Here is a 21547-nt window from a genome sequence, read left to right as displayed (position 1 = left end):
TTTTTTTTTTTTGGTTGGTCGTGGGGCTTGAACTCTGGGCCTGGGCGCTGTCCCTCAGCTCTTCAGCTCAAGGCGAATGCTCTACCACTTGAGCTACAGCGCCACTTCCTCTTAGTACCTTTCTAACACAAAAAGTATGAAAAAACACATGCTTCAAAACAAACTAATACTTATAACGGACTATGGCAGTCTCCACCAGGACACTACTCAGCTCCCTGACACTGAGAAGGCTGGGAAGAGGGTGGTGGCTGTCTTGTCTGTGTTTGATGAGATGCCCTCCTCCCTTAGCTTGTTCCCCACAGAGACTACTCTGACCCTTATGCCTGAATGCTCCTTAGTGGCAGAGGACATTGTACTGGTGAGACAAAGAGGGAAACAGGGCCAACAAGGAAGCAACACACCAGCTTGGGAGCCTGCCCCCGCCAGCTGTGGCCATCTGGACTGCATCCTTTCATGTCTCTCCCTTAACTTTAAAAAGGTTGCAAGACAGAGCCTGCCCTGATGGGGTGAATCCCACACACTCACGCACATATATACACGTGTCCTGAAGAGTAAGTGGCACATTCAAGAAAAGGGACCCAAAATACTGAATTCAAAATACCTATTATTATTGATTATTTCCATGCGATTAAAATTAGGAACAAAAATACTACAGATGCTTCAAAATGATCAAGTTACTCGGCTTGAGACATTTCACATATTTTCTAGAAATTCAGAAAGAAAGTAGATGCCTTTGGGCAAAGGACAAAAACCCAGAACAAAGAACTAGCTGGACGCCAGTGGTTCACACCTGTAATCCTAGCTCCTCAGGAGGCTGGGCGCTGAGGATCCCAACCTTAGCTGTTTTCAGATCACCTGGGAACTGACCCCCTGAGAAAACCTCTCTGGGCCACCAAAGACGAGGTCTGCGGCACCAAGAACATGCCACACAGCGAGGAAACGCCCAGCCTGGCTCAACCTCAGCCTCTTCTCCCCACACAACAGAAAAGTCTCAGCAGAACCTGCTTCCCACGGTGGGCCCAGGACATGGGGAGCCGAGCCGCCAAAGCAATGAACCACGCATGCAGCACAAGCAGAGCCACACACGTGGAAATACTCACAGCTTGCTGAGGTTGTCAAGTCCCATGAAGGCGCCGCTGGTGTCCTCAATTGTGCCAGAAATCTCGTTATGGTCCAAGTCCCTGGAGAGAAAACAGAATGTAAGCTCACCCTCCAGTGAAGCCTGGCCTTGTACCCAGACTTTCACTTAGAAGCTCAAAGCATCCGGGTGAGCACCAGAGGCCCAGTGTCACACGGTCATGAGCCGCATGGCCCTCGAAGGAAACCTGCTCTGAATATCCTGTGGGGTGCCTGGCTCCTCAGCCTTCCCAGAGTTTTTCTACCCCTCAAAACACCAGGCCTCCCCGTTGGCCCCGCTGGACTGGGAAGTGGTGCAGACATCAGCGGGAAAGCTGGCCCAAGTGGGCAGCTGGTCCCCGCACAGAGCAGCAGTCTCAAAGGTTCCATCTGCTTAGTCATTGTTCTAGACTTGATGGGGGAACTGTGGAGGGCGCATGGAAGACGGATGCAAAGGCAAGAGGCCCTGGCCTGGGGACCCCTCCACGGAGCCCAGCTCCTCACGAGGTCTGCAGAGCACTGGACTCTGAGCCAGGGAGGACATCTGGGTGCTGAGTCAGACTTGTGACCCACTTGCCAGGTTGGGAGCAACGAGGCCAGCTGCACAACCCAGCTCCTCTGACATGCAAATCCCAAGGCTGATGAGTCAGCCTCCTCCGGGCTTCCAACGACAGGCCGTGAATGCCCAGGCGAGACAGCACACCTGGCGGCCAGGCCCCCAACCCTGAACACATTCTGCCCTCTCCAACTTTCCACAAGACTCTTGATTCCTGTACTTCCTTTCCAGAACTCTGGCCAACCTGGCCAGGAACAGAGATGCTGCTCTTGGATCCTGAGAGAACCTGGAAGGACACTGCCAGCAGAGAAGAGAGCTCTCAGCTGAAAAGTGAAATGCTTACTGTGATCTTTATTTTACAGCAGCAAGCTCAAAGCGAGAGACTTTGTTACTGGAAGGGTCTTCTCCTTTCAATGGACGGGCCCCTCCCTAGTATCTATAGACTGAGTAAACCAGGGGCCCCGGCAGTGGCTGTGTGTGCCTAAATCCTTGCTGCCAAAGTTTTTCTTCTTTCTGGCCCACTTAGCCTGAATGTTCCCAGCCTTGTTATTTGGGCCTAGCAAAGACTCGCAGGCTGACCCCAGCTTGAATAGCTTGGCTGTGGCTCTTTCTCACTCCCAGCAGTGAGTCATCGTTAAAACGCGCTCTGCCAGGTGCAAGTGCAGAGGCCTTCCTCCCTCACACTGGGCAGGCACAGAGGGCCGTGCTTGGGAGGAGGCCTCAGAACTGGCTTCGGTTGTCTGTTGGAAACCACAGGCTCTCTTTGGGGGCCATGTACCGATAGTTACTTAGAAGTTATGTGGTACTGCTAATGGGTAACTTCTATCACAGTCCCCAAAAAGCATCCTGCTGCAACTTCTGGCAACCTTCGCTTCATGAAACATTTAAGAGGGACATGGAATCATTACTTCCCCTCTGTTACAGAACTCCATAATTAGAGCCACACTCAAGCTCTAAGATAGGATTCCTCATTTCTACCTCTTTTAGATACTGGGTGTACCAAAGTTCAAATTCTAGGGCCAAGAAAAGAATAGTGGCATCCCACAACTTGAAGGACACAGACACACACACACAGACACACACACACAAATTTCAAGCCAAAGGCTGAAGACTAGAAGAACTACCATGGCAGACAGTGTCCTAGAGGCTGCAATAAGCACTAAGTATAGCGTGCGTGGGTGCGTGCGTGTGTGTGCGTGTGCATGCATGGGTGTGTGTGTGTCCTGAGGCTTGAACTCAGGCCTGGGCACTGTCCTTGAGTTTGGGGGGTGCAGGGGGTTGCTCAAGGCTAGCACTCTACCCCTTGAGCCACAGCTCCAGTTCCAGCCTTTTGGTGATTAATTGGAGATATCATCCCGCTATAGGCCCCATCCTACAGAAGGGGAGATTTTTCTGGCTCAACCAGTCGTCTTTCAGTTGATCTAGGAGTCTGACTGGGCTCACAGCAGGTGGGTTGGGGTGGGAAAGCCACCCGGAGCGGAACTCAGCACAGCAGCTGCTTCAGGCTGTTCCGCTCTCCCACCCCGCCCCCTCACTCTGTCACCGGAACCATGACAGCCGTACAGGACGCGCAGGCTCTTGAGTCCCTTGAAGGCACCCTCGGCGACGTGGCTGATGGCATTGTGGCTAAGTCGCAGCACACTCAAGTTGCTCAGGTCCGCCAGGCTCTCCTCGTCCAGCCGTGTGAGGTTATTGAAGGACAGGATCCTAAGGAAGGAAAGAGGGAGGTAAGTGTCCCCATTGGGCCACATGGGAACAGCTCTTCTCTCTCCTCTCCAGGGCCTCAGTGGCTGGGTCTCCATTGGAAGGGGGCACATGCACCCACAGAAATCCTCAGTAAAAGTGGCCATGCACCTGTGGCATTCAGCATCCTTTGACAACCAGTATCATCACTGTACTGTGAGGACTACACAGGGACAACACAGAGAGCCTTAAGACCCGAACCTATGCTAGTCTCCATGGCTGCTCCTGATTCAGGCTGTTCAAGACCTCTTCCTAAAGAAGGCTGATACTCTGGACAGGATAGGTTCTGCAGTTACACTCCTTGCATCTGCCAGCAGAGGGCACCACGAGCCACTGCTTGGGGCAGCCACACCAGGCCCTCCCTCGTTAGCGAGGTGAGACGGGTGGCTCCTGGCCTGAGCAGTTAAACCTCTGCTCCCTCTGTAAGCAGGGCAGGGAACATGCCCCAAAGCAACTGCTCTGCCTCAGCAGCAAAACCAACCCTCCTCCCAGCACTTCCACACCTCTCACAAGCCCTGGATCGGTTACTTGGCACACTGGTCATCTAATGATGAAAAATGGGCATCTGGGCTGAGGTAGGAAGAAGGAAAAATAATTTCAGTGAAGATTAATGACTTTTTAAAGGTGGCAGCAAGCAACATTCCTTCCGTCCTGAAATAATAAGTCATGGTGTCTGTCAGTCGCAAAAACCTGGCAGGAGATCAAAACTGCATCCTCACCTGCAATTAAAGAATTTATTTTAAAAGAGGGGGCGGGGAACACTCTGGAAAGCAATCTTACTCCTAATCTGAGGTTCCATGAACACAGGACAAACGTCTAGGGTGGATTCAGGCATATTCTTTGACCTTCAGGCCTTCTAAAGGGCACAAGGGCCATCTTCACATTGTCCACCAACCAGAAAAGGGAGTAGAGAATACGATGTTCTGCCTGAAATAGGCCTTTCCTGTAGCCTCAACTCCAGGGGCTCACACACACTCTGGTAACAGAACTGATTGTAAACCCAGTTCTGGCTTGGGGGAACCTACAGGACCTTTCTTCTTCTCCATAGCTCCCAGGCCTGGCAAAGAGAAAACTGTGGGTCCTTGACTTCCCTGGTAAGGTTAAACCTGAGTCAAGAGTTTGTTAGAAACCATCAGGAAGCTGACACCAAAAGGCCACCACTAACAAACACATTTACAATAACAAAGACACTCACAAAATCCCAGGAAAGGAGCACAGGATTCATGAGATATAAACTCTTGGAGGTCCGGGAAGACCCTTCCCCAACATAGCCCTCTCCTTTGGGAACTGTCCCAAGAAAGCCTAGGGAACAGAGGCCCCAGTAGGATGGACATGAGACACCTGTAGCCCCTGACAATCCACAAGCAAGCTAGGGAAGATGGGAGGAAAGCGGGAAGGGTCTCGGCTCTGGCCATTTGTCTTCTCTGCAGACCTCCCAACCTGAGTCTCCCTAAGGCCACTGTGCTGTGAAGTGCTTCCTGGGGTCTAGAAGGTTCATCAGGCACTGTGTCTCAAAGCACTGCTACAGACCAAAGCGGAGACTACTTACAACTCATGCAGCTTCTGGCAGAAGCTCCAGCCATCACGGTGAATGCGAGAGATGGAGTTGTTGCTGAGGTGCAGCTGGTGCAGAGCTGTGAGGCCGTACAGCGAGCCACTGTTCACTTCCACCAGGCTGTTGTACTCCAGGTGCCTGCAATGACAACCATGCGTGGCCAAGAGGAAGCCAGGGTCAACACCAAGGAGGTAACAGGACTCGAGCAAAGTGAGTCTACATGTGCTGTGTGCATTCATGCACACATCAGGAAGTGCCAAAGCAGACAGAGTTCAGAGGGCAATAGGAAGTGCCCTAGAAGTGTCTTTCTGGCTAAGTAAAAGTGAATGAGGCAAACAAATGGGCAGAGAGAGGAGTTCTTGATGAAGGCAAAAGCATCAGGAAGAGGAGACAAAAAGAGGCAGCTTTTATATTCCTCCCATCCTACAGTTTCATAAATAGTGAAAGGGACAAACAGATTAAAACTAGGTGTAGCTAAAAATGTCTGGAGCCTAGACTGTGTTCCGGAGGCCCATCACAGACTTAACTCTTGGATTGGAACACAGAGTTTCAGCTCTGGAGTCAGACCATTTACACTTTCAATTTTGCAACTGTGATGACTTAATGATCTTGAACACTGGAAATATCCACTCTCCACAAGTGTTGACTCTGTGCATAAGCCCATGTAAGAAACCTACCATAGCTCAATTCATCAATGTTTTCACTTTATAATGGTGCAAAAGCCGTGTGTGTGTGTGTGTGTGTGTGTGTGTGTGTGTGTACAGTAGAAATGTCAGTTGTGATTTTGAATGTGGGTTTTTCCAGGTCCAGTGCTACATGTTGCAGTGTTCTTGCAACGTGGGGCAGGAAGCATGGGTGACTGCCAGGATGCCACTCAGTCACAAGGTGAACAACTGACACAGTATCGGGGAGGATGCTGTTAACCTAGGATGTCTGAATTCGAGGTGGATTACATGCATCTTTAGCCGTTGATGTTTTCAACCTAAAATGGTTTATTGCAGTGTAACTCCCCTGTAAGTGAAGGAACATCTGTACACTACTTCACAACATAGCCTATGCTAGTCAAAGACAGCACTATCCTGGGTAACAGGTCTCTTAAATAAAAATCACTAGTTCAAACTTTGCTCCATGTTCAATGTGAAAGGGCTTTGAGCAACTGTGTCTTTTTTTTTTCTATCTTTCTCCCACTGTTCAAAAAGCATTTAATTTATAAATAACTGCTAAGGTAACTTACCACCCCCTGAAATTTGTACAAATTTGTTCAGCATAAAAACAAAATGGGGGCTGGGAAAGTGGCTCAGTGGTAGAGTGCTTGCCTTGCATGCAGGAGGCCCTGGGTTCGATTCCTCAGCACCACATAAGCAGAAAAAGCTGGAAGTGGTGTTGTGGCTCAAGTGGTAGAGCGCTAGCCTTGAGCTGAAGAGCTGAGGGACAGTGCCCAGGCCCACAGTTCAGGCCCCATGACCGACAAAAAAAAACAACAAAAATGGCAATGCCCAAGACAATTTTCTTCTGAGAATTAATTCTCTTAACTTCAGCCCACCTAGCACATGACCACTTGGATTTCAGATTCTAAAATGACTCCTTTAAAGGAAGGACAAATGGTTTTGAATCCATGAAATGGAGGTATTGCCAATCAGAAGTGGGCAGTGAGGAAAGGCAGAGGGCAAGCAGCAGCGCCTGTCCTCACACGAGCTGAGTGTGCGTGGGATGAGATGGCCAGCAGAAGATGCTTTTGTTAAATAACAGGACAGCACAATGTGCTGGTGGCCTGGGACCTAGGCTTCCAGCTTTGGTTTCAGTTACAAAAACACCTAATCAAGGGTATAGAATTTACTGAGTAATTTACAGAGTAATGTGAGTTGAACCACTGACTGTATAGTAGTTCATAGGTAAAGACAGTGGTACACATGTGTTCATTTGAAGTATCTATATGCAAACAGGAAAACCCAGAAGAGATGCACTTAAGAGGCAACTGTCCCTTGGGAGAAGCACTGGGGTGAAGCGGGGACAGAAGAGGTAGAGCAGGTTGTTTCTATACTGTCTGATTTTATTTAATTATGCATGAGTATTACTTTTGATTAAAGACTACCAAATATAAACTTTAAAAACAGAGGATCAGCAATTGGCTGGCTGTTTCTGCTGCTCCCAGTTACTCTGGCAGCCAGCAAGAAGTGCAGCTGACACATTTGGCCAAAGCAAATGTTCCCTTGATAAAAGCTGCACATCTGCATCAAGGGTCATGATTAGCTCATAAAACAGGAATAAATCTCCAAGGAAGAACTATGTATTTTCAGCCCACCTGCACATCAAGACAGACTGTCAAACCCAAAATAGGGAAAGAGGGCACTTCCTGTAGGGTGTGGGAGGATGTGGGAGGTCACCCTGCAGCAGCCCAGGTCTGTGGAGGAAGAGGGAGAGTACAAAACAGGGCCAGTAGGGTTCCCTCTCCAATGGTCACCTTATCTAACAGAACCCATATATAAAACCTCCTCTAAGAGCTGTTCCTACTTTGAAAGGAAAACACCTTCAATTTGGTCCAGTCTGTAGACCCTGAGTTGAGCCCAGAGGCAGGGCCAGAGCTGGCTTCTCCATCCTGCACTTAACTGAATGAATTCGCTACGCATTACAGCATATAGGCAAGTGAGCACGCATGTGCAGACATACGCACACACACACAGCCCTTTTTTCTTACACACAAGCCCAGCAAGGCACCCACTTACAGGACGTGCATCTTGGACAGTCCCCAGAAAGCACCATCCGTCAGCTTGCTGATGTTGTTCCGCTGAAGCTTCAGCACCTCCAGGCTGTCAAGTCCATGGAACGTGAGGCCTTCGATTAGCCGAATCCGATTCCGATTGAGGTCCCTAAAGATAAAGCCAGAAGATCAGAGAATCATCTGCAGCCATTTCCAAGCTGGAGTTTTGAACCAATGGAGACACCGTGGTAAAAGATCAGGTGCACCTCCCCGGTACCAAGGCCCAAGAAATGTTTAAAGACTGCACTGTGCAGTCAGCTCCCAGGGAGTCTGAACATGCCAGTGCCCATGTCCTCTCCAGGAGCACAAGCACCATTCATGATTCTGCCGCTGGCCCAGGGCATGACACAAGAAGCAGATGTCTTAGGTGAGGTGTCTCTGTCCTTAGCAACAGACTTCCACACCAGATGCCTTGAGACCCAGGACAATTATTTCAATTGTATCACATGTTAGGAACACTGTCCACTATGGGTATTGGACAGGCTCCACATATAAGAGAGACATTATTGAATACAGGGAAGAGGAGATACTGGTTATGAAGATTTATAGTTGACTCCTAGCCTCAGCCTAACAGAACCTCATTTAACCAAAAGATGGTAGGGGAAAAAAAATGGTGGGTGGGCTGGATCCATTAGCAACTAAAAAGAACACTGGGCTAGCCAGAAAGCTCTTGGTTTTCCTCAAATATGTCTACAGTGTCTCATGATCATTCTTCCTCAAGATCATGGAGACCTCCACCGACTGAGAAGAGCAAAGTCCAGATCCATCACCCAGGGGAGGTGATGTGCTGCAAACAGTATCAAGGACTGAGGCTCTCCTGTCCTGTGGCCAGCTTGGCCTTCAGCAACTGTTTTGTTCTGTTGAAACCAAAGTTCCAATATTAGTTTATTTTCCCGAAATAAACTCTTGGGCTGAGAAGACAAGAGGAAAAATAAGAAACAGAAAATGAGTCCATCAGGTTTTGGTTAATGAAGTTTTCTTGAATCTCTCTCAATCCAGAACCCTATGCCATTCTTTTCTCTTTTGTTTTGGGCCTGAACTCAGCCTGGGCGCTGTCCCTCAGTTCTTCAGCTCAAGGCTAGCTCTCTACCACTTGAGCCACAGCACCACTTCCGGCTTTTTCTGCTTATATGGTGCTGAGGAATTGAACCCAGGGCCTCATGCATGCAAGGCAAGCGCTCTACCACTGAACCACCTTCCCAGCACCCCCTATGCCATTCTTGAAGGACATTTGGCCTGGGTCATTGAAAAACCATATAAATTCTTTCAACAAAAAATAAGTCAGCTACCTTGTAAAATGAGGCAGTCACCTCTTATTACCTCCGGCCACATTAGCTTTCTGTCAAACTATTCAAGATGTGTTGGACATCATTGTGCCCAAAATATATGCTGTCCAGGCACCTGTAAAAATGCGACTAAAACCTGTGAGATAAAGAAATGGTGTGCAGCCTAAGCATTGGCCAACATCAGCAAACCTGTTTTGTTTTGAAAAAGGCCAGCAAGGACAAGCATGGACATACTCTGTAGATTTTTCCTCAGCAAGCCAACACAGCTTGCCAGCATCAGACCCAGCTCTTAATTTGCTTTTAGTCGTTGTTGCCATAGGGCCATTAATGATAGTTTATGCAGCTTCACTGGGGGAGGAGGGGAAGGAAAAGGGTCACAATTGGTACAAGGTACTTGGGGAAATCTGGCTCCCATAAAGTTTGGCTAACCTTTCATTAAAATGCAGGTTTCTGTACTCACAACTGTGTCAGCCTGCGGAGCTTGAAGGCTTTCACAGGAAGCTGGGTGATCCTGTTTTTGCTCAGGCGAAGAGTCAGCAGCGACCGCGACAGACCATCAAATGCTCCTGGCTCCAGGGTGCCGATTCGGTTGCTTGCCAGGTTTCTGGAAGATTGGGGGAGGGGGAGGGATGTAGTGGCAGTGGGAGGCCTTCCTCAATCTGTTAACCAACATGGGACCCAGCTGGGTCTGAGCCGGAAGAACACACGAAGATGTGTCCAGAGGGACAGAGCTCCACGGAGAGGCCTGTCATCACAGGGCTCTGAGGCCCAACTCCCAGATAAGGAACCACAGAGATGCAGGTGACAGGGTTGTTCAATGAAGACCTTGAAGCAGGCCTCGCTCTGGCTTGGGCACAGAGTGTTTATGGCTTGTGGCTCACAGGGATGGGAGAAAGTCACAGAGCAACCTCCCCCCCCACCCCCCAACCGCTGCCTCAGGAACCACCTGCCCTCAGCACCACTATGTCAGGATGTGAGAAATGCTCTTGCAAGCAAAAAGTCAACTGCTCTTTAGGAAAGGTCAGAGCCAATTTAGTATATTTGGGAAACAGCCTTTCATTTTCAAGTGGGTCTCATCGCATGACTTGCATGAATTTGCTTAAACCAACTCCTTTGAATAATTTTAAATGCCTCAAAGAATCACCCTGAAGAGAGTAGTACCAAATCCTCTAGAAAACAAACAACACTTCTTCATAGTGCTACACTTAAAGGATGTTTGTGAGGGGTGACATACATGTGGTTATAAAGAAAAGATGTTTTCTCAAAATATACTCCAATACACACCTCAGATGCATGCATCTCACTGTAATTTGTATCAAGTCACACAAAACAGGAACAATAGGGCATTCTTGTGCCAAGTTAGCCCACCTCTCTCTTCCTGCCTTTCCCAGGTAAGAGCCGCTATTCTGGGTCTTAGTGAAAAGGAGAAAGAGGAGAGGGAATCTTCTAACCACAGCATGGGGGCAAACATAGCTCCTCCAGTCTCTTCATCAGGCAGTGGTCCAGGACAGGGCATGTGAGGACTCTGCAAATGGGTCTGAACTGTTTGTTCTTAACACTCCAGACTAAAGAACAATCAGTGTGATGAAGATATACCAGACACCCACTGCCAACACAAAAAGTCATGCCCTCACTCCTCACCTCATGCAGGAAGAGGACACAGCAACTCAGTTAAGCAGTTGGTGGTTTATTTGTCCCAAGTAAGGAAGTGTGGCTGGATGCCTTTTGAAATCCCTTACTTAGGACTTCACAGAAGCCAAGGCCTCTTGTGCCCAATTCTGGTACCTTCTTTTTTTAGGTGCCAGTACTGGGACTTGAACTCAGGGCCTCATGCTTTTGCTTGGCTCTTTTGCTCAAGGCTGGTACTCCACCAATTGAGCCACACCTCCACTTCTGACAGTTCTGTTGCCTTGATATAGCCTAACATTAAGGAAATGATTCTACAGGGTCTTGGAAAGACTTGGAAAATCCTTGTGCCAACCCTCCTGTTCCCGGAAGAAATGCATCACGGTGACCGGTAAATCAGCCTTACAAAATTATTCAAAAGCAGTAATGATACAGGGAACAAAAATGGGGAAAATGTCTTTTCAGCCTAGATTTTCAGGTTCTCTCTCAAAGCAATTCCTACTAGCAAGCAGGAGATTATATAGGTGCTCCTCTCTTCCATCCATTGTGTGTGCAAGATGGAACAAACATAAAAGGAGAAACCGCCCCAGAAATCTCAAAAGGGCCTGAGAGCTCAGAGAACAGCGTGACTGAGCTTCTAAACCCAAGGACTGGTTTAAATCATGCACAACATTGAAAGACATGCACTGGTAAATTCAAGTAAGTACACTTCTGTTGTGAGTCTTTGAACCAACCCTGAAATGTCTCTCCAAGCTTTCTGAGACAGCCCAGTAATTGGGAATGAAGACAGTTTTGTGGTCAAGAGAGACCTGGACCTGAATAGAAGAGCCTACTCTGGGAGGGATGAGCTCCTCGTATGGCTAGTTAATCTCTCCTTGCCTCAACTCCCCCTCTGCCTCTAGCACCAGAAGGACACAGGATTTGGAAATACTTTATAACCGCACACCCAGAAGACACAGGATCCCTCCTCACCCCCTGCAGGAAAGCTAAAGGGCTATACTGTCCCTGCTGACTAGGAAGACAGGACTGAGATCGCATCCATCCCACGTGTTCAGAGCTGGGTGCTGGGTAGGCTGCTACCCAGCCTGGAAGCTGAAGGACGGGCTGGGAAGGGGTGCATGGCTGTGCAGAGGTACTTACAGCTCCCTTATGGGCAGTCCATGTGGAAAGCAGGAACTCCGGATTTCTGTGATGTTGTTGGAACTCAGATCCAACACTTCCAAAGACAGGTATGGCTTCAGCTGACTCCCCTCCACACTTCGAATCTTATTGTGCTGCCTGGGACACACACAAGGCAGTAACATAAGCACATAAGCACATCTTTTTGCAAGGTACAACAAACTATTTCCCCCTCCTACTTCATTACAAATTGTTTTGACTTTTACATGAAATTACAGTTCAGTGTTACATAAAACAGATCGTGTGTTCCTTTTCCCAGTAAGTTCTCATTGCTGGCTGGGTGCTAACTACTGCACTGGATTTTCTGTCTAGAATAGGTTTTATGTTCTGGGTGATGTTCAGTATCAACTGAGACCATCGTGACATGACCAGAATCCAACGCATCCATTTCAATCTGGCACCTGGTCAAGCCTCGTAATATTCAAGACGATAGGCACCAGAGACTAAGTTCAGTTTAATCCAATTTAGCATATCATTACACACCTCACAGTTTGCCACACTTAGCATGTGCCAGGCATGGAGACAGATGCAAGGGATCTAAAACTGCACACAAAGAAGATGACGTCAAAATCCTAACCATCTAAAAAGGAAAAGTGGTCCAATAGAACCAATTCTCCCAAACCTCTGTCATTATGGTTAGTGATTCTGTGTCTCAATTTTTCCATCAGAAAGATGGGACTGCAACTGTCATTTCAAGGATCTGGGTGATCCAATCTGAAACCATGCTAAGTACCTGGCAGTGTTGAAAAACCCAAGTGTTGAAAATTTACTGCCTCCCAAGAAGAATGGCTTCCACCATGATTTATTTACAACTTGAATCCCCTTTTCATCAAGTCCAAAATCCAACCAGCCACCTCATAGTTACTACTTAGAAGAAGGGTGGAGGAAAACCACTCTGTTGTGGCTTTGGCTCTGCCTGGCAGATTCAAACCACTGTAGCCCTAATTCCAACATTAGATACTCAAAAGTGCTAGGTGGTAGCACTGGGCCTGTGGGTCCAGGGCATACACTTGGGCCAGCTCTGAGTAAACAGGGGCAACCCTCCAGCCAATCAAAGCATTCTGGAATACAGACAAGTAAGCCAGGCGTCGCTTACCAAGTGCCATCTCCTTTAAACAAACACTTGACCAAATCAGTTCCAACAGGCATAAACAGGACCTCTTTCCCAGAAACCTGCAGCTTCTCAGCTCCTCTAGTTGTTTTTTGTCCCCTCACCCCCCAGCCCCAGAAATTCATTTACAAAGCTGCAGCTCTGCTCCTCAGATTAATGGAAGGATCTTTCCTCTCCACTCTACTCCCAGCCTTGAAAGCTACTTCCTTTAAGTTCTTTATTAAGTTCTTTAATAAAGGCAGTCTCTTCAGTGTTCTGACTCCAAGAGAGAGAGAAAAAAAGAAAGAAAATCTTTATTATGTAAAGTATGGGAAGAAAAAGGAACAAGAAATAAAGGCCATGCTGAGCCTTATCCGGGAACTCTGAATACAGTACCAGGGAGCCAAGAACAGAGGATCTGGAATTAGGAGGGATGAGGCGTCTCAGTCCAAGGCTGCACAAAGAGGGGTCCTGGCACACCCAGGCCCAACACAAGCGAAGCGCTCTGGACAGCTGTGAGTGCGGGACACTTCTCACACCATCCTGTCTCCCTCCGGGCCCCCATAGTGCCTCCTCTGGCTCCTGGGTCTTTCTCCTTTGTTTTATATCTTTCTTCTTTCTTTCAGTCTATTTATTCACTGAATCAAATATTCTGGGCCTGACTCTGGATAGAGAACAAGTCTTTTTCACAAGCTGGGAAAAGTTCCCCACTTAGTAGAAGAGGCAGCCATGGAGATGGGAAACAAGGGTAGGTGGAGTATGGGACAGTGACAGGATGACAGGGAAGGAGGAGGAGGGGCAGCAGGAAGGACAGCACTTCACTCGGCCTGAAAGTTACCAGGCAAGGGCCTAAGAGTGGGCAGCTGAGGCTGGGGAACTTCAGTCAGACTATGAGGCTGTGCCACACCAGGAAACAGGTCGAGCTAAAGCTGGGGACCAGCCTTATCATGGGCCAGAGACAAGGGGTGGCACAAAAGAGTAAGAAGGGGCTACAGGAACTAGAGATGAGAGCTGGTGAAGACAAGCTTTCTAGTGCGGAGAGGGCAAACGTCAGGTGTACAGGCCTCCGCATCACCTCCCACTTTTACCCAGCCCCGCAGCATGCCAGAGTCTACTAAAAACAGGTCAGTTCTGATATTCCCCACAGACTACAGACACCTACCACAAACACCTGATAAGGAAGGGAACACCAGGGGACAGGCAGCCCTCTGTGTCCAGGGTTCTGTTTATAAATTCAAGGGACTGCAGAAAAAAAGTCTGTACTGAACATCATCATCATTCCCTAGCATTTTCCCTGATTAGGTGTTCAAAAGTAATTCAGAGATTATTTAAAATTTACAGGAAGGTGTGTGCAGGTCATAAACAGAAGGGCTTTGAGTGTCCATGAATTTGGGAGTCTGGGGGGACATCCCAGATGGCTATGTATATTAAAAAACAAACAACTGTAACTCAACAAGAACTAAAAGAAAATCCAGATTTAAAAGTGGTTAAAAGAGTCAGGCACTGGAGGCTCACACTTGTAATCCTAACTACTTAGGAGGCTGAGATCTGAGGATCACGGTTTGAAGCCAGCCTACGCAGAAAAGTCCTTCAGACTCTTATCTCCAATTAACCAACAAAAAACAGGAAGTGAAGCTGTGGCTCAAGTGGTAATTACTAGCCTTGAGCAAAGGAGCTCAGAGACAGCATCCAGACCCAGAGTTCAAGCCCCAGAACTTGCATGCATGTACATGTACATACACTATGTACACACGTACACACACACACACACACACACACACACACACAGAGTGGGCAAAAGACTTAAACTGACACTTCTCCAAAGAAGATATACAAATGGCCAACAAGCACATGAAAAGATGCTCAAAGTCAGTATTCATTAGAGAAGTGAAATCAGGGTGGCTAAGTGGGTTAAAAATAAGGATTACATAACAAATGTAGGTGAAGATCTACAACAACTGCAGTGCTTGTGGCTAGAAAAAAATGCAAAGTGGTAGAGGTGCTGAACACAGAGATAATAAGTCCTCCAAAAAATCAGCAGTCAACTGTGGGCAGTATATCTAAGGACTAAAAGGCTTATAAGGGAAACTTTGTACACCTGTGCTCACAAAAGCAAACCAAATATCTAGCTATAGATGAACGGATCCACAAAATGAGGTGTAAACATCCACAGAATAGTATTCGGCCATTAAAAAAAGGAAGTTCTGCCATGTGCCACTGAAATGTATGACCCTTGAGGACATTATGCTATATGAAACAAGTCAGTTACAAAAATCTAAATACTGTGGTTAAAGCAGTTAAATTCACAGAAACAGAAAGGTGCTTGCCAGAGAATGGGGAGCTCAGACAATGAGAAACTGTTGTTTGCCAGACAGGGGATTTTAGTGTTAACAAAACGGAAGAACTTTCTAGAGATGAGTTGCACAACTTGAATGTACTTAACTCTATTGAACTCACACTTAAATTTTATGTTATGTGTATTTTACCACAATTTAAAAACAAAACAAAACACAAGATCACAGGACTCCTCTTGCTAAAACAAATGACTCTCATGCCTTTCTTAATGGTAAACCTTCACAATGGCAGTCAGAATCCGTATTACTTATCCCCTCCCACCCCCCACCCCACCTGCCAAATCCTCTGGCTCCATGCTCTGGCCACCCCAGCCTTCAGGCAGGCCGTGCCTCAGGACCTTTCACCTGCTGCTCCCACACCTGGAATCACAGCCCCAGAGAGATACCTGCCACCCACAGCCTTGCTTCCCTATCATCTAACCTAACTGCTTCTCTCCAGTTTAATGTCTTCTCTCCCACCATGATGTGGCTGTAGTTTGGGTTTGTTTTTTTTTCCTGTAGTTATTTTTTGGTAGTAGTATGGTTTGAACCCGATGCTGGGCATGTACTCTACCACTTGAGCCACACACACCTTCTTTTTTCAACTCCCCCCCCTCCACCCCCCCCTCCACAAGATAGGATGCCATGCATTTTACCAGAGGCTGGCCTCCGAAGGTGATCTTGCTATCTCTGTTGCTGCAGAGCTGGGATAATAACTATTCACTACCATGCCTGGCTTACTGACTGAGGTGAGGTTTAGCCGGAGCTGGCCTCCAACTGTAATCCTCCTATCTCTACTTCTGGAGTAGCTGATACTATAGGCCTAAGTCACCTCCCTGCCCCCTTCTAGATCAGCAGTGTTTTGAATTCAGGGTCTTTCCCACTTAAGCCATTTTCCAGCCCTTTGACAGCTTTGTTCACTAGTATTTCCAGCCACTGGAAAAGTATGAGGGACACAGGTGTTCACTAAATATTTGATGGATGAATTATAAAGAATGAATATAGGTTACATTTGGAAGGGCCAAGGGTAGGAATATGGGTCAGGATTCACCTCATTCATGTGGAAGAAAACCATGCAGGCTGAGTAACTCAGACAGAAGATCTCAGAACAAGAGGAGGAGAGAGTTTGCCAAGGGTCTTCTAATAGTCCTGCCCAGACCCAAACTCCCAGCTCCATGACTAGTGAGAACCACAGGCCTCCAGCATGCTGTCCCACACTGCTGAGGTCATGCATGACACCCTCTCTTGGGGGACTGGCCTCTGCTATTGACTACCACCCACACCCTGACCAACCTTCCTTGGTGTCAGCTCTGTGCTCCTATGTGACTCTACATCCCTCCATTTCAGGGCAAGGACCACTCTATAGGACATGTCTTCAGGACCCTGGCAACTATGCAAGGCCCTGGAATCCCTGCCCCAGGACAGGAACAGCACTGTGGAAGAGTGCTGTGAGGACTGCCACTGCGTTCATATCCCAGCACAACACTCCCAGGTGTGACTCTTGTAGGAGCCTACTGTGTAAATGGGGTATCAAGTTCCTACACTCCTCACTCTAGCTGGTGTGACCTGACACATAGCAGTTGCCCAATAAAATGAGCCTTTGTTTTTATTAATCACATTTGTATCCTCAGAACCAAGCTGAAGATCTGGTTTATAGGAGGTGCTCTGGAAACAGAATGAACACGATTAATGAATGGCTGGTTCTTGTCCATGCCTTTACCACATTTCAATGCAATCAGGCAGGCCTGGCTACCCTCTCAGGAACAAAAGGTTGTCTCAGAGCTCTCTCTTAGCTTTACGCATGCAACAGTCTTGCTCCAGCTGCAGAATGTTAAAACCCAGACACAGAGAACCACCGGACTGTTTTAGGGACCCATGCTTCAAAGCAAATCCAACTTGCAGATTCGGCAGGACTTAGGGGAATACGGGCCCCGGAACAGCTGGACCTCATATCCTTACGCCTGACTCAAAAATGTCAATCCCCCAATGCCACCTTTCCAGGGCTGGCCTACTCACAACACGGCCTCCGGGTCTGCACAAAGTGGAGAGCAATGGCCAGTGTTCCCACCCTGCAGGGAACTCCACCCGAGTTACACCTCAGAGCCGGTGGCTGTGACAACTTGTCTGCTGTCCTGATTGATCCAGAAGTCCAGTTTTATGAGGATGCCCACATTCTCAACACTGTACAAGCACAGGTGGGCTTCACATCACTCATTCAGCGCCTCACCCAGGAAGGCCACGCGCACTGTCCTAACCTCTAAGTCCTGCTCCAATTTTTCACAATGGCTGACAGATTGATGAATGCCTATCACATACACAGCAAGCCCTGGGTGAAATGCCAAGGAAATCATCCATCGATTTAAAGACATAGGTACTATTATCACTGCCAGATAGATGGCTAGAAAATTGGGAGGCTCAGAGTTCTGTAAGTGTCCCTGGAGTCACATAGGATGGAAGCAAAAAAAGGCAAGATGCAAGTTCAGGGGAGAACAACTCCACCCTGCCCACTCAGGAGGCTCCTTCTCTCCTAGCAGCGTTTTCTGGGCACTAACCCAGTTACACCCATAAGCAAAGCTTCACTAAAGATGAATGCTAAAACTGGCTATTTCTCTGTCACTTCACCCGTGTAAATGAATTCAACCAGGTAGCCCAGATTGTGTACCACCCTGCCAGGAGTCCTGGATGAGCAGCCCTGGCCCCAGTCTCAGCAAGCACAACAGAGTGGAACTAGATTTCTTGTGGATGCTCAGCACACGGGAAGGCCAGCAGCTCCCATGAGGTCATGTCTTCACAGGCTGTATAAAGCCCTGCACTCCCCGCCAGCACAGGGAAGGCCTGCAAAGGGACACACTCAAGTGTAAGAAAAGGTGAGGGCAGTGTGATGGGAGGAGTGCTGTGTTGGGAACTTGTCCTATTAGCCACATCAAAGGAGCTCCCCTAAAATCAATGTTTCTGCAGTTACAGGGACAGGACTGGGGAAGCAGGTCACATGGCCTTCATTTCCAGCCAGTGTCAGTTTACCCATCGGTTGCCCTCTAGGGAGAGGAGAGCTTAATACAGCAGAAGTCTATTAAACCAACACCTGTTAAAGACTTCAAAAATAAAATCAGCCTTCAAAGGCAGACAGCAGGCCAGATAAGCTGTCCTCATTTGGTTACATTCTCAGAGCCGATGTTAAATTAGACAGTAAAACAGACAGAGGCATTTGAAACCAACCCTTGAAACTTTCTACCATAACTGATCGGCCACTCTGGTTCTGTGAAAGCCTGACTTTACAAGGTATTCCAGTTGGTGGTGGCAAAGATCCCATGGCACAGGAAACAGACAGGAAGAAAGGGTAATGAGATCAAACCAGGTGGGTCAGGTGGATCATTTCTGGCTCCACAATTATACACCTATTGTCTACAACAGGGATCAGAAAACTTCCTCTGTAACAGGCCAGCTGGTGCACAGTCTCTGTTTTACTTACTCAGCTCCATGTTTTAGTGTCCAAGCAGACACGGACAACAACCAGTGTGGCTATGTTCTTCTAAAACTTGACTTTTAAAAATATGCTTATTTTTTAAGACTATGATTGGCCCACTAACTATAACTTGCTGTCCCTGATAATGACATGACAACCAGTTTAGGTTTGGTTTGTGAGCAGCCAGATTCTAACTCTCGCTCTAATGCTAGCAGTACATAAACAACTCTTTATTTGGTTTAACCACCTACAGAATGAGCCAAATCCCCCTCCACTGTAGAGAGAAAACCATCTGTATCTCCCTACAGTGTCCATGTCAGACATCACTAATCAATCTTTCTTGATGTCTTTTCCACCTCTTCAGAAGTAAAAAGGGTCTACATCATTATGTTCCTGAAAAGATGATCCAGGTTCTTTACCAGAGCCAGCAGAAAAGACAGGAAACAAGGTTACCTTAGAGAATACAGGACATCTTTACAATGTATATCCTTACTTCAAACATAGGGCCAATTCACCAGTCCTAACATCTAAGCAGAGATGACCTTCACTTCTTCCAAACTATCATGGTTACTGTCCACTCCTTGAGTGTTAGACTCCATTCAGAAAGAGCAAATCTTACACAACTTTAGTTTAAATTACTTTAAAAGTCAACAACATCCAAATTAGAGCTCTTTGTTTTACCCGGACCTCTACTAGAAACGGTTTCATGCAATGTAGGTCTGGAATGGGAAAAAGTTGGAAACAACCTGGCAGCTCTGAGCACCCATGGCACATTGTCCATCTTAGTCCTACTCTGAGAATCTCCTGAAGATTCTTCACCTCAGCATAGGGCCCATTGGCACCAATAGCAAGCACTACAATGTCTGGGCAGAATGAATGCTTACACCCATCTGTATTTGCCAATGTGAGGCTACGGCTCAGCTTAACATAACCTATACATAACTCCCACAAAGTGAGACAAGCGTCATATTATCACTGACAGAGAGTAAAACTTAACACGAGGCAGAACAGCCCTGATGCTTACCATCGAGGTCTATGATCAGACTGCAAACAACTGAAGATATTGACCTTCTAAAAACACACTGAAGATGAAAATACCCTTTGTCAAACAACACTGATACTACCAGAGAGGCTCCAGCCTAGTATTGCCAGTTGCTTCATGCCAATTGTGAAAGCCATCCTGAGAGATGCATAAATTGAATGTGCAGAGTTCAAGGTAACCCACAAAAACACTACTCAGTTCAAGACAGAGATCAGTATCACACCCCAGAAATCTCCTTCCTGCCATTCTCCTGATTCTTATTATTCCCCAAAGTGGAAACTAGAGAACTTCTGCTATCTATGATTAATGTAACTTTTTGAGTGTTCTTTATATACACGAAATTGTTCTGTACATACCCTCCTGTATCTGGCTATTTTCATTCAACATGTTTGAGATCTACACTCCAGGTTGTTCTTTTTATTATAACATTTCTTTTGGAAAAAAATATAACATTTCTTTTGAAAAATTTACTTCTTCATTCCATTGTTGGTGAACACTGAACTATTTCCAGCTTGGGTTACAGCAAAATCTCCAGTTCTAAACTGAAGCTGGGTGTCATCTGCAAGTATTCTGTGATGTTCATCTGTATGTGCTTCTTACAGTCACACAAGATCTGTGCATGGTATTGTTATCCAAGGTCATTGACCATGTCAGGCCCAGGTCAGCCCAATGAAACACTGGGCATGTTCTTTGAAACCAAAATGCCACAAAGCACTAGAGAGCCATACCTGTAATTCTAGCTACTCAGGAGGCTGAGATCTGAGGAATGCTGTTCAAAGCCAGCCCAGGAAAGGAAAGTCGGTGACATTCTTATCTCCAAGTAACTACCAAATAGCTGAAGTGGTGCTGTGGCTCAAGTGGTAGAGTGCTAGTCTTCAGCAAAAAAGTTCGGGGATAGTGCCCAGGCCCTGAGTTTGAACCCCAGCATTGGCACCAAAAAACAAAAAGACCAAAGTGCTTGGGGTTGATCTAAATCTGGAAAGAAAAAAAAATGTGTTTGTGTGTGTGTGTGTGTGTGTGCGCGCGCGCGTGCATGCGCATGCACATGTGCTTCATTCAACCACATTCCTCAGATGCCACTGCACTCACCTGGGTCCTGCCTGTACCCCACTAGAAAGCACTAAGACTACATCCTGGGCCCAGAACATGGGTAACTTATTCAAGTGTCAATAAGAATTATTTTTGTTAGTGAGGATGTAAGGAGAATCAACAATATTTGTAAGACCCAAGCTAGCAAAAATGTTAAGACCAATGAGTACAGAATTGCTTTCCAAATCCAGATTGAGGAAAGGCTCTCTTCTCAGGATGAATCCCAAGCATTAACATTTCACTAGCCTGCTTTACCATCCATTGCCTTACACAGGAAAAACAAAGCATCTTGCTCTATTGCATGAATTTAAGATCTACTGGAAGAAACCAGTGTCTCATAAGAAATGGCCCAGTCTGGATTATTTGTGGGACAGGAAATGAGAGTCAGAATAAGCAGGTCTCTCTCTTGCTCACTCCCTCTTTCCCCTGCTGCTGGTGAATCACTAGTTCCCTGGGGAATTTTGGCAGATTCTCAGCCTGGCTGCAGATGACGTTCCGGATCTGTTTATTCAGGTGGAGATCGGATAAAAAACAAGAGCAGTCAGTCCAGTGGCCGGATAAACAGCCTCCTCCAGGCAAGGTCAACCCCTTCGGAGGCAGGACTGGGCTATGTCAATCAACTTCCCAGACCTCTCACTTCCTTTAAGGTCACCATCTCCTTGGGGTCTTCAACTGACAGTTTCCATTAACTATTTGCAAAGACCTGATGTC

At 47.1% G+C, this 21547-nt stretch overlaps 1 protein-coding gene across 1 annotated transcript in view; it reads right to left on the bottom strand.

Annotated features, from left to right (window-relative positions):
* Positions 1–21547, bottom strand: part of Lrig1 (leucine-rich repeats and immunoglobulin-like domains 1) — a 129555-nt gene that overhangs the window by 17427 nt on the left and 90581 nt on the right. Inside the window, exons 7-12 of the mRNA XM_013010367.1 lie at positions 11781–11918; positions 9475–9618; positions 7694–7837; positions 4965–5108; positions 3236–3379; positions 1101–1181 (exon numbers count right to left, since the gene is read on the bottom strand). Coding sequence (XP_012865821.1) covers positions 1101–1181; positions 3236–3379; positions 4965–5108; positions 7694–7837; positions 9475–9618; positions 11781–11918 — 795 coding nt within the window. The remainder of the gene's footprint in view (positions 1–1100; positions 1182–3235; positions 3380–4964; positions 5109–7693; positions 7838–9474; positions 9619–11780; positions 11919–21547) is intronic.

The sequence above is a fragment of the Dipodomys ordii genome, unplaced genomic scaffold (genome assembly GCF_000151885.1).
Source record: "Dipodomys ordii isolate 6190 unplaced genomic scaffold, Dord_2.0 Scaffold12, whole genome shotgun sequence".
Lineage (NCBI taxonomy): Eukaryota > Metazoa > Chordata > Mammalia > Rodentia > Heteromyidae > Dipodomys > Dipodomys ordii.
Note: the sequence above shows the minus strand (reverse complement) of the source record. Positions and strands in the feature narration are given on the sequence as shown.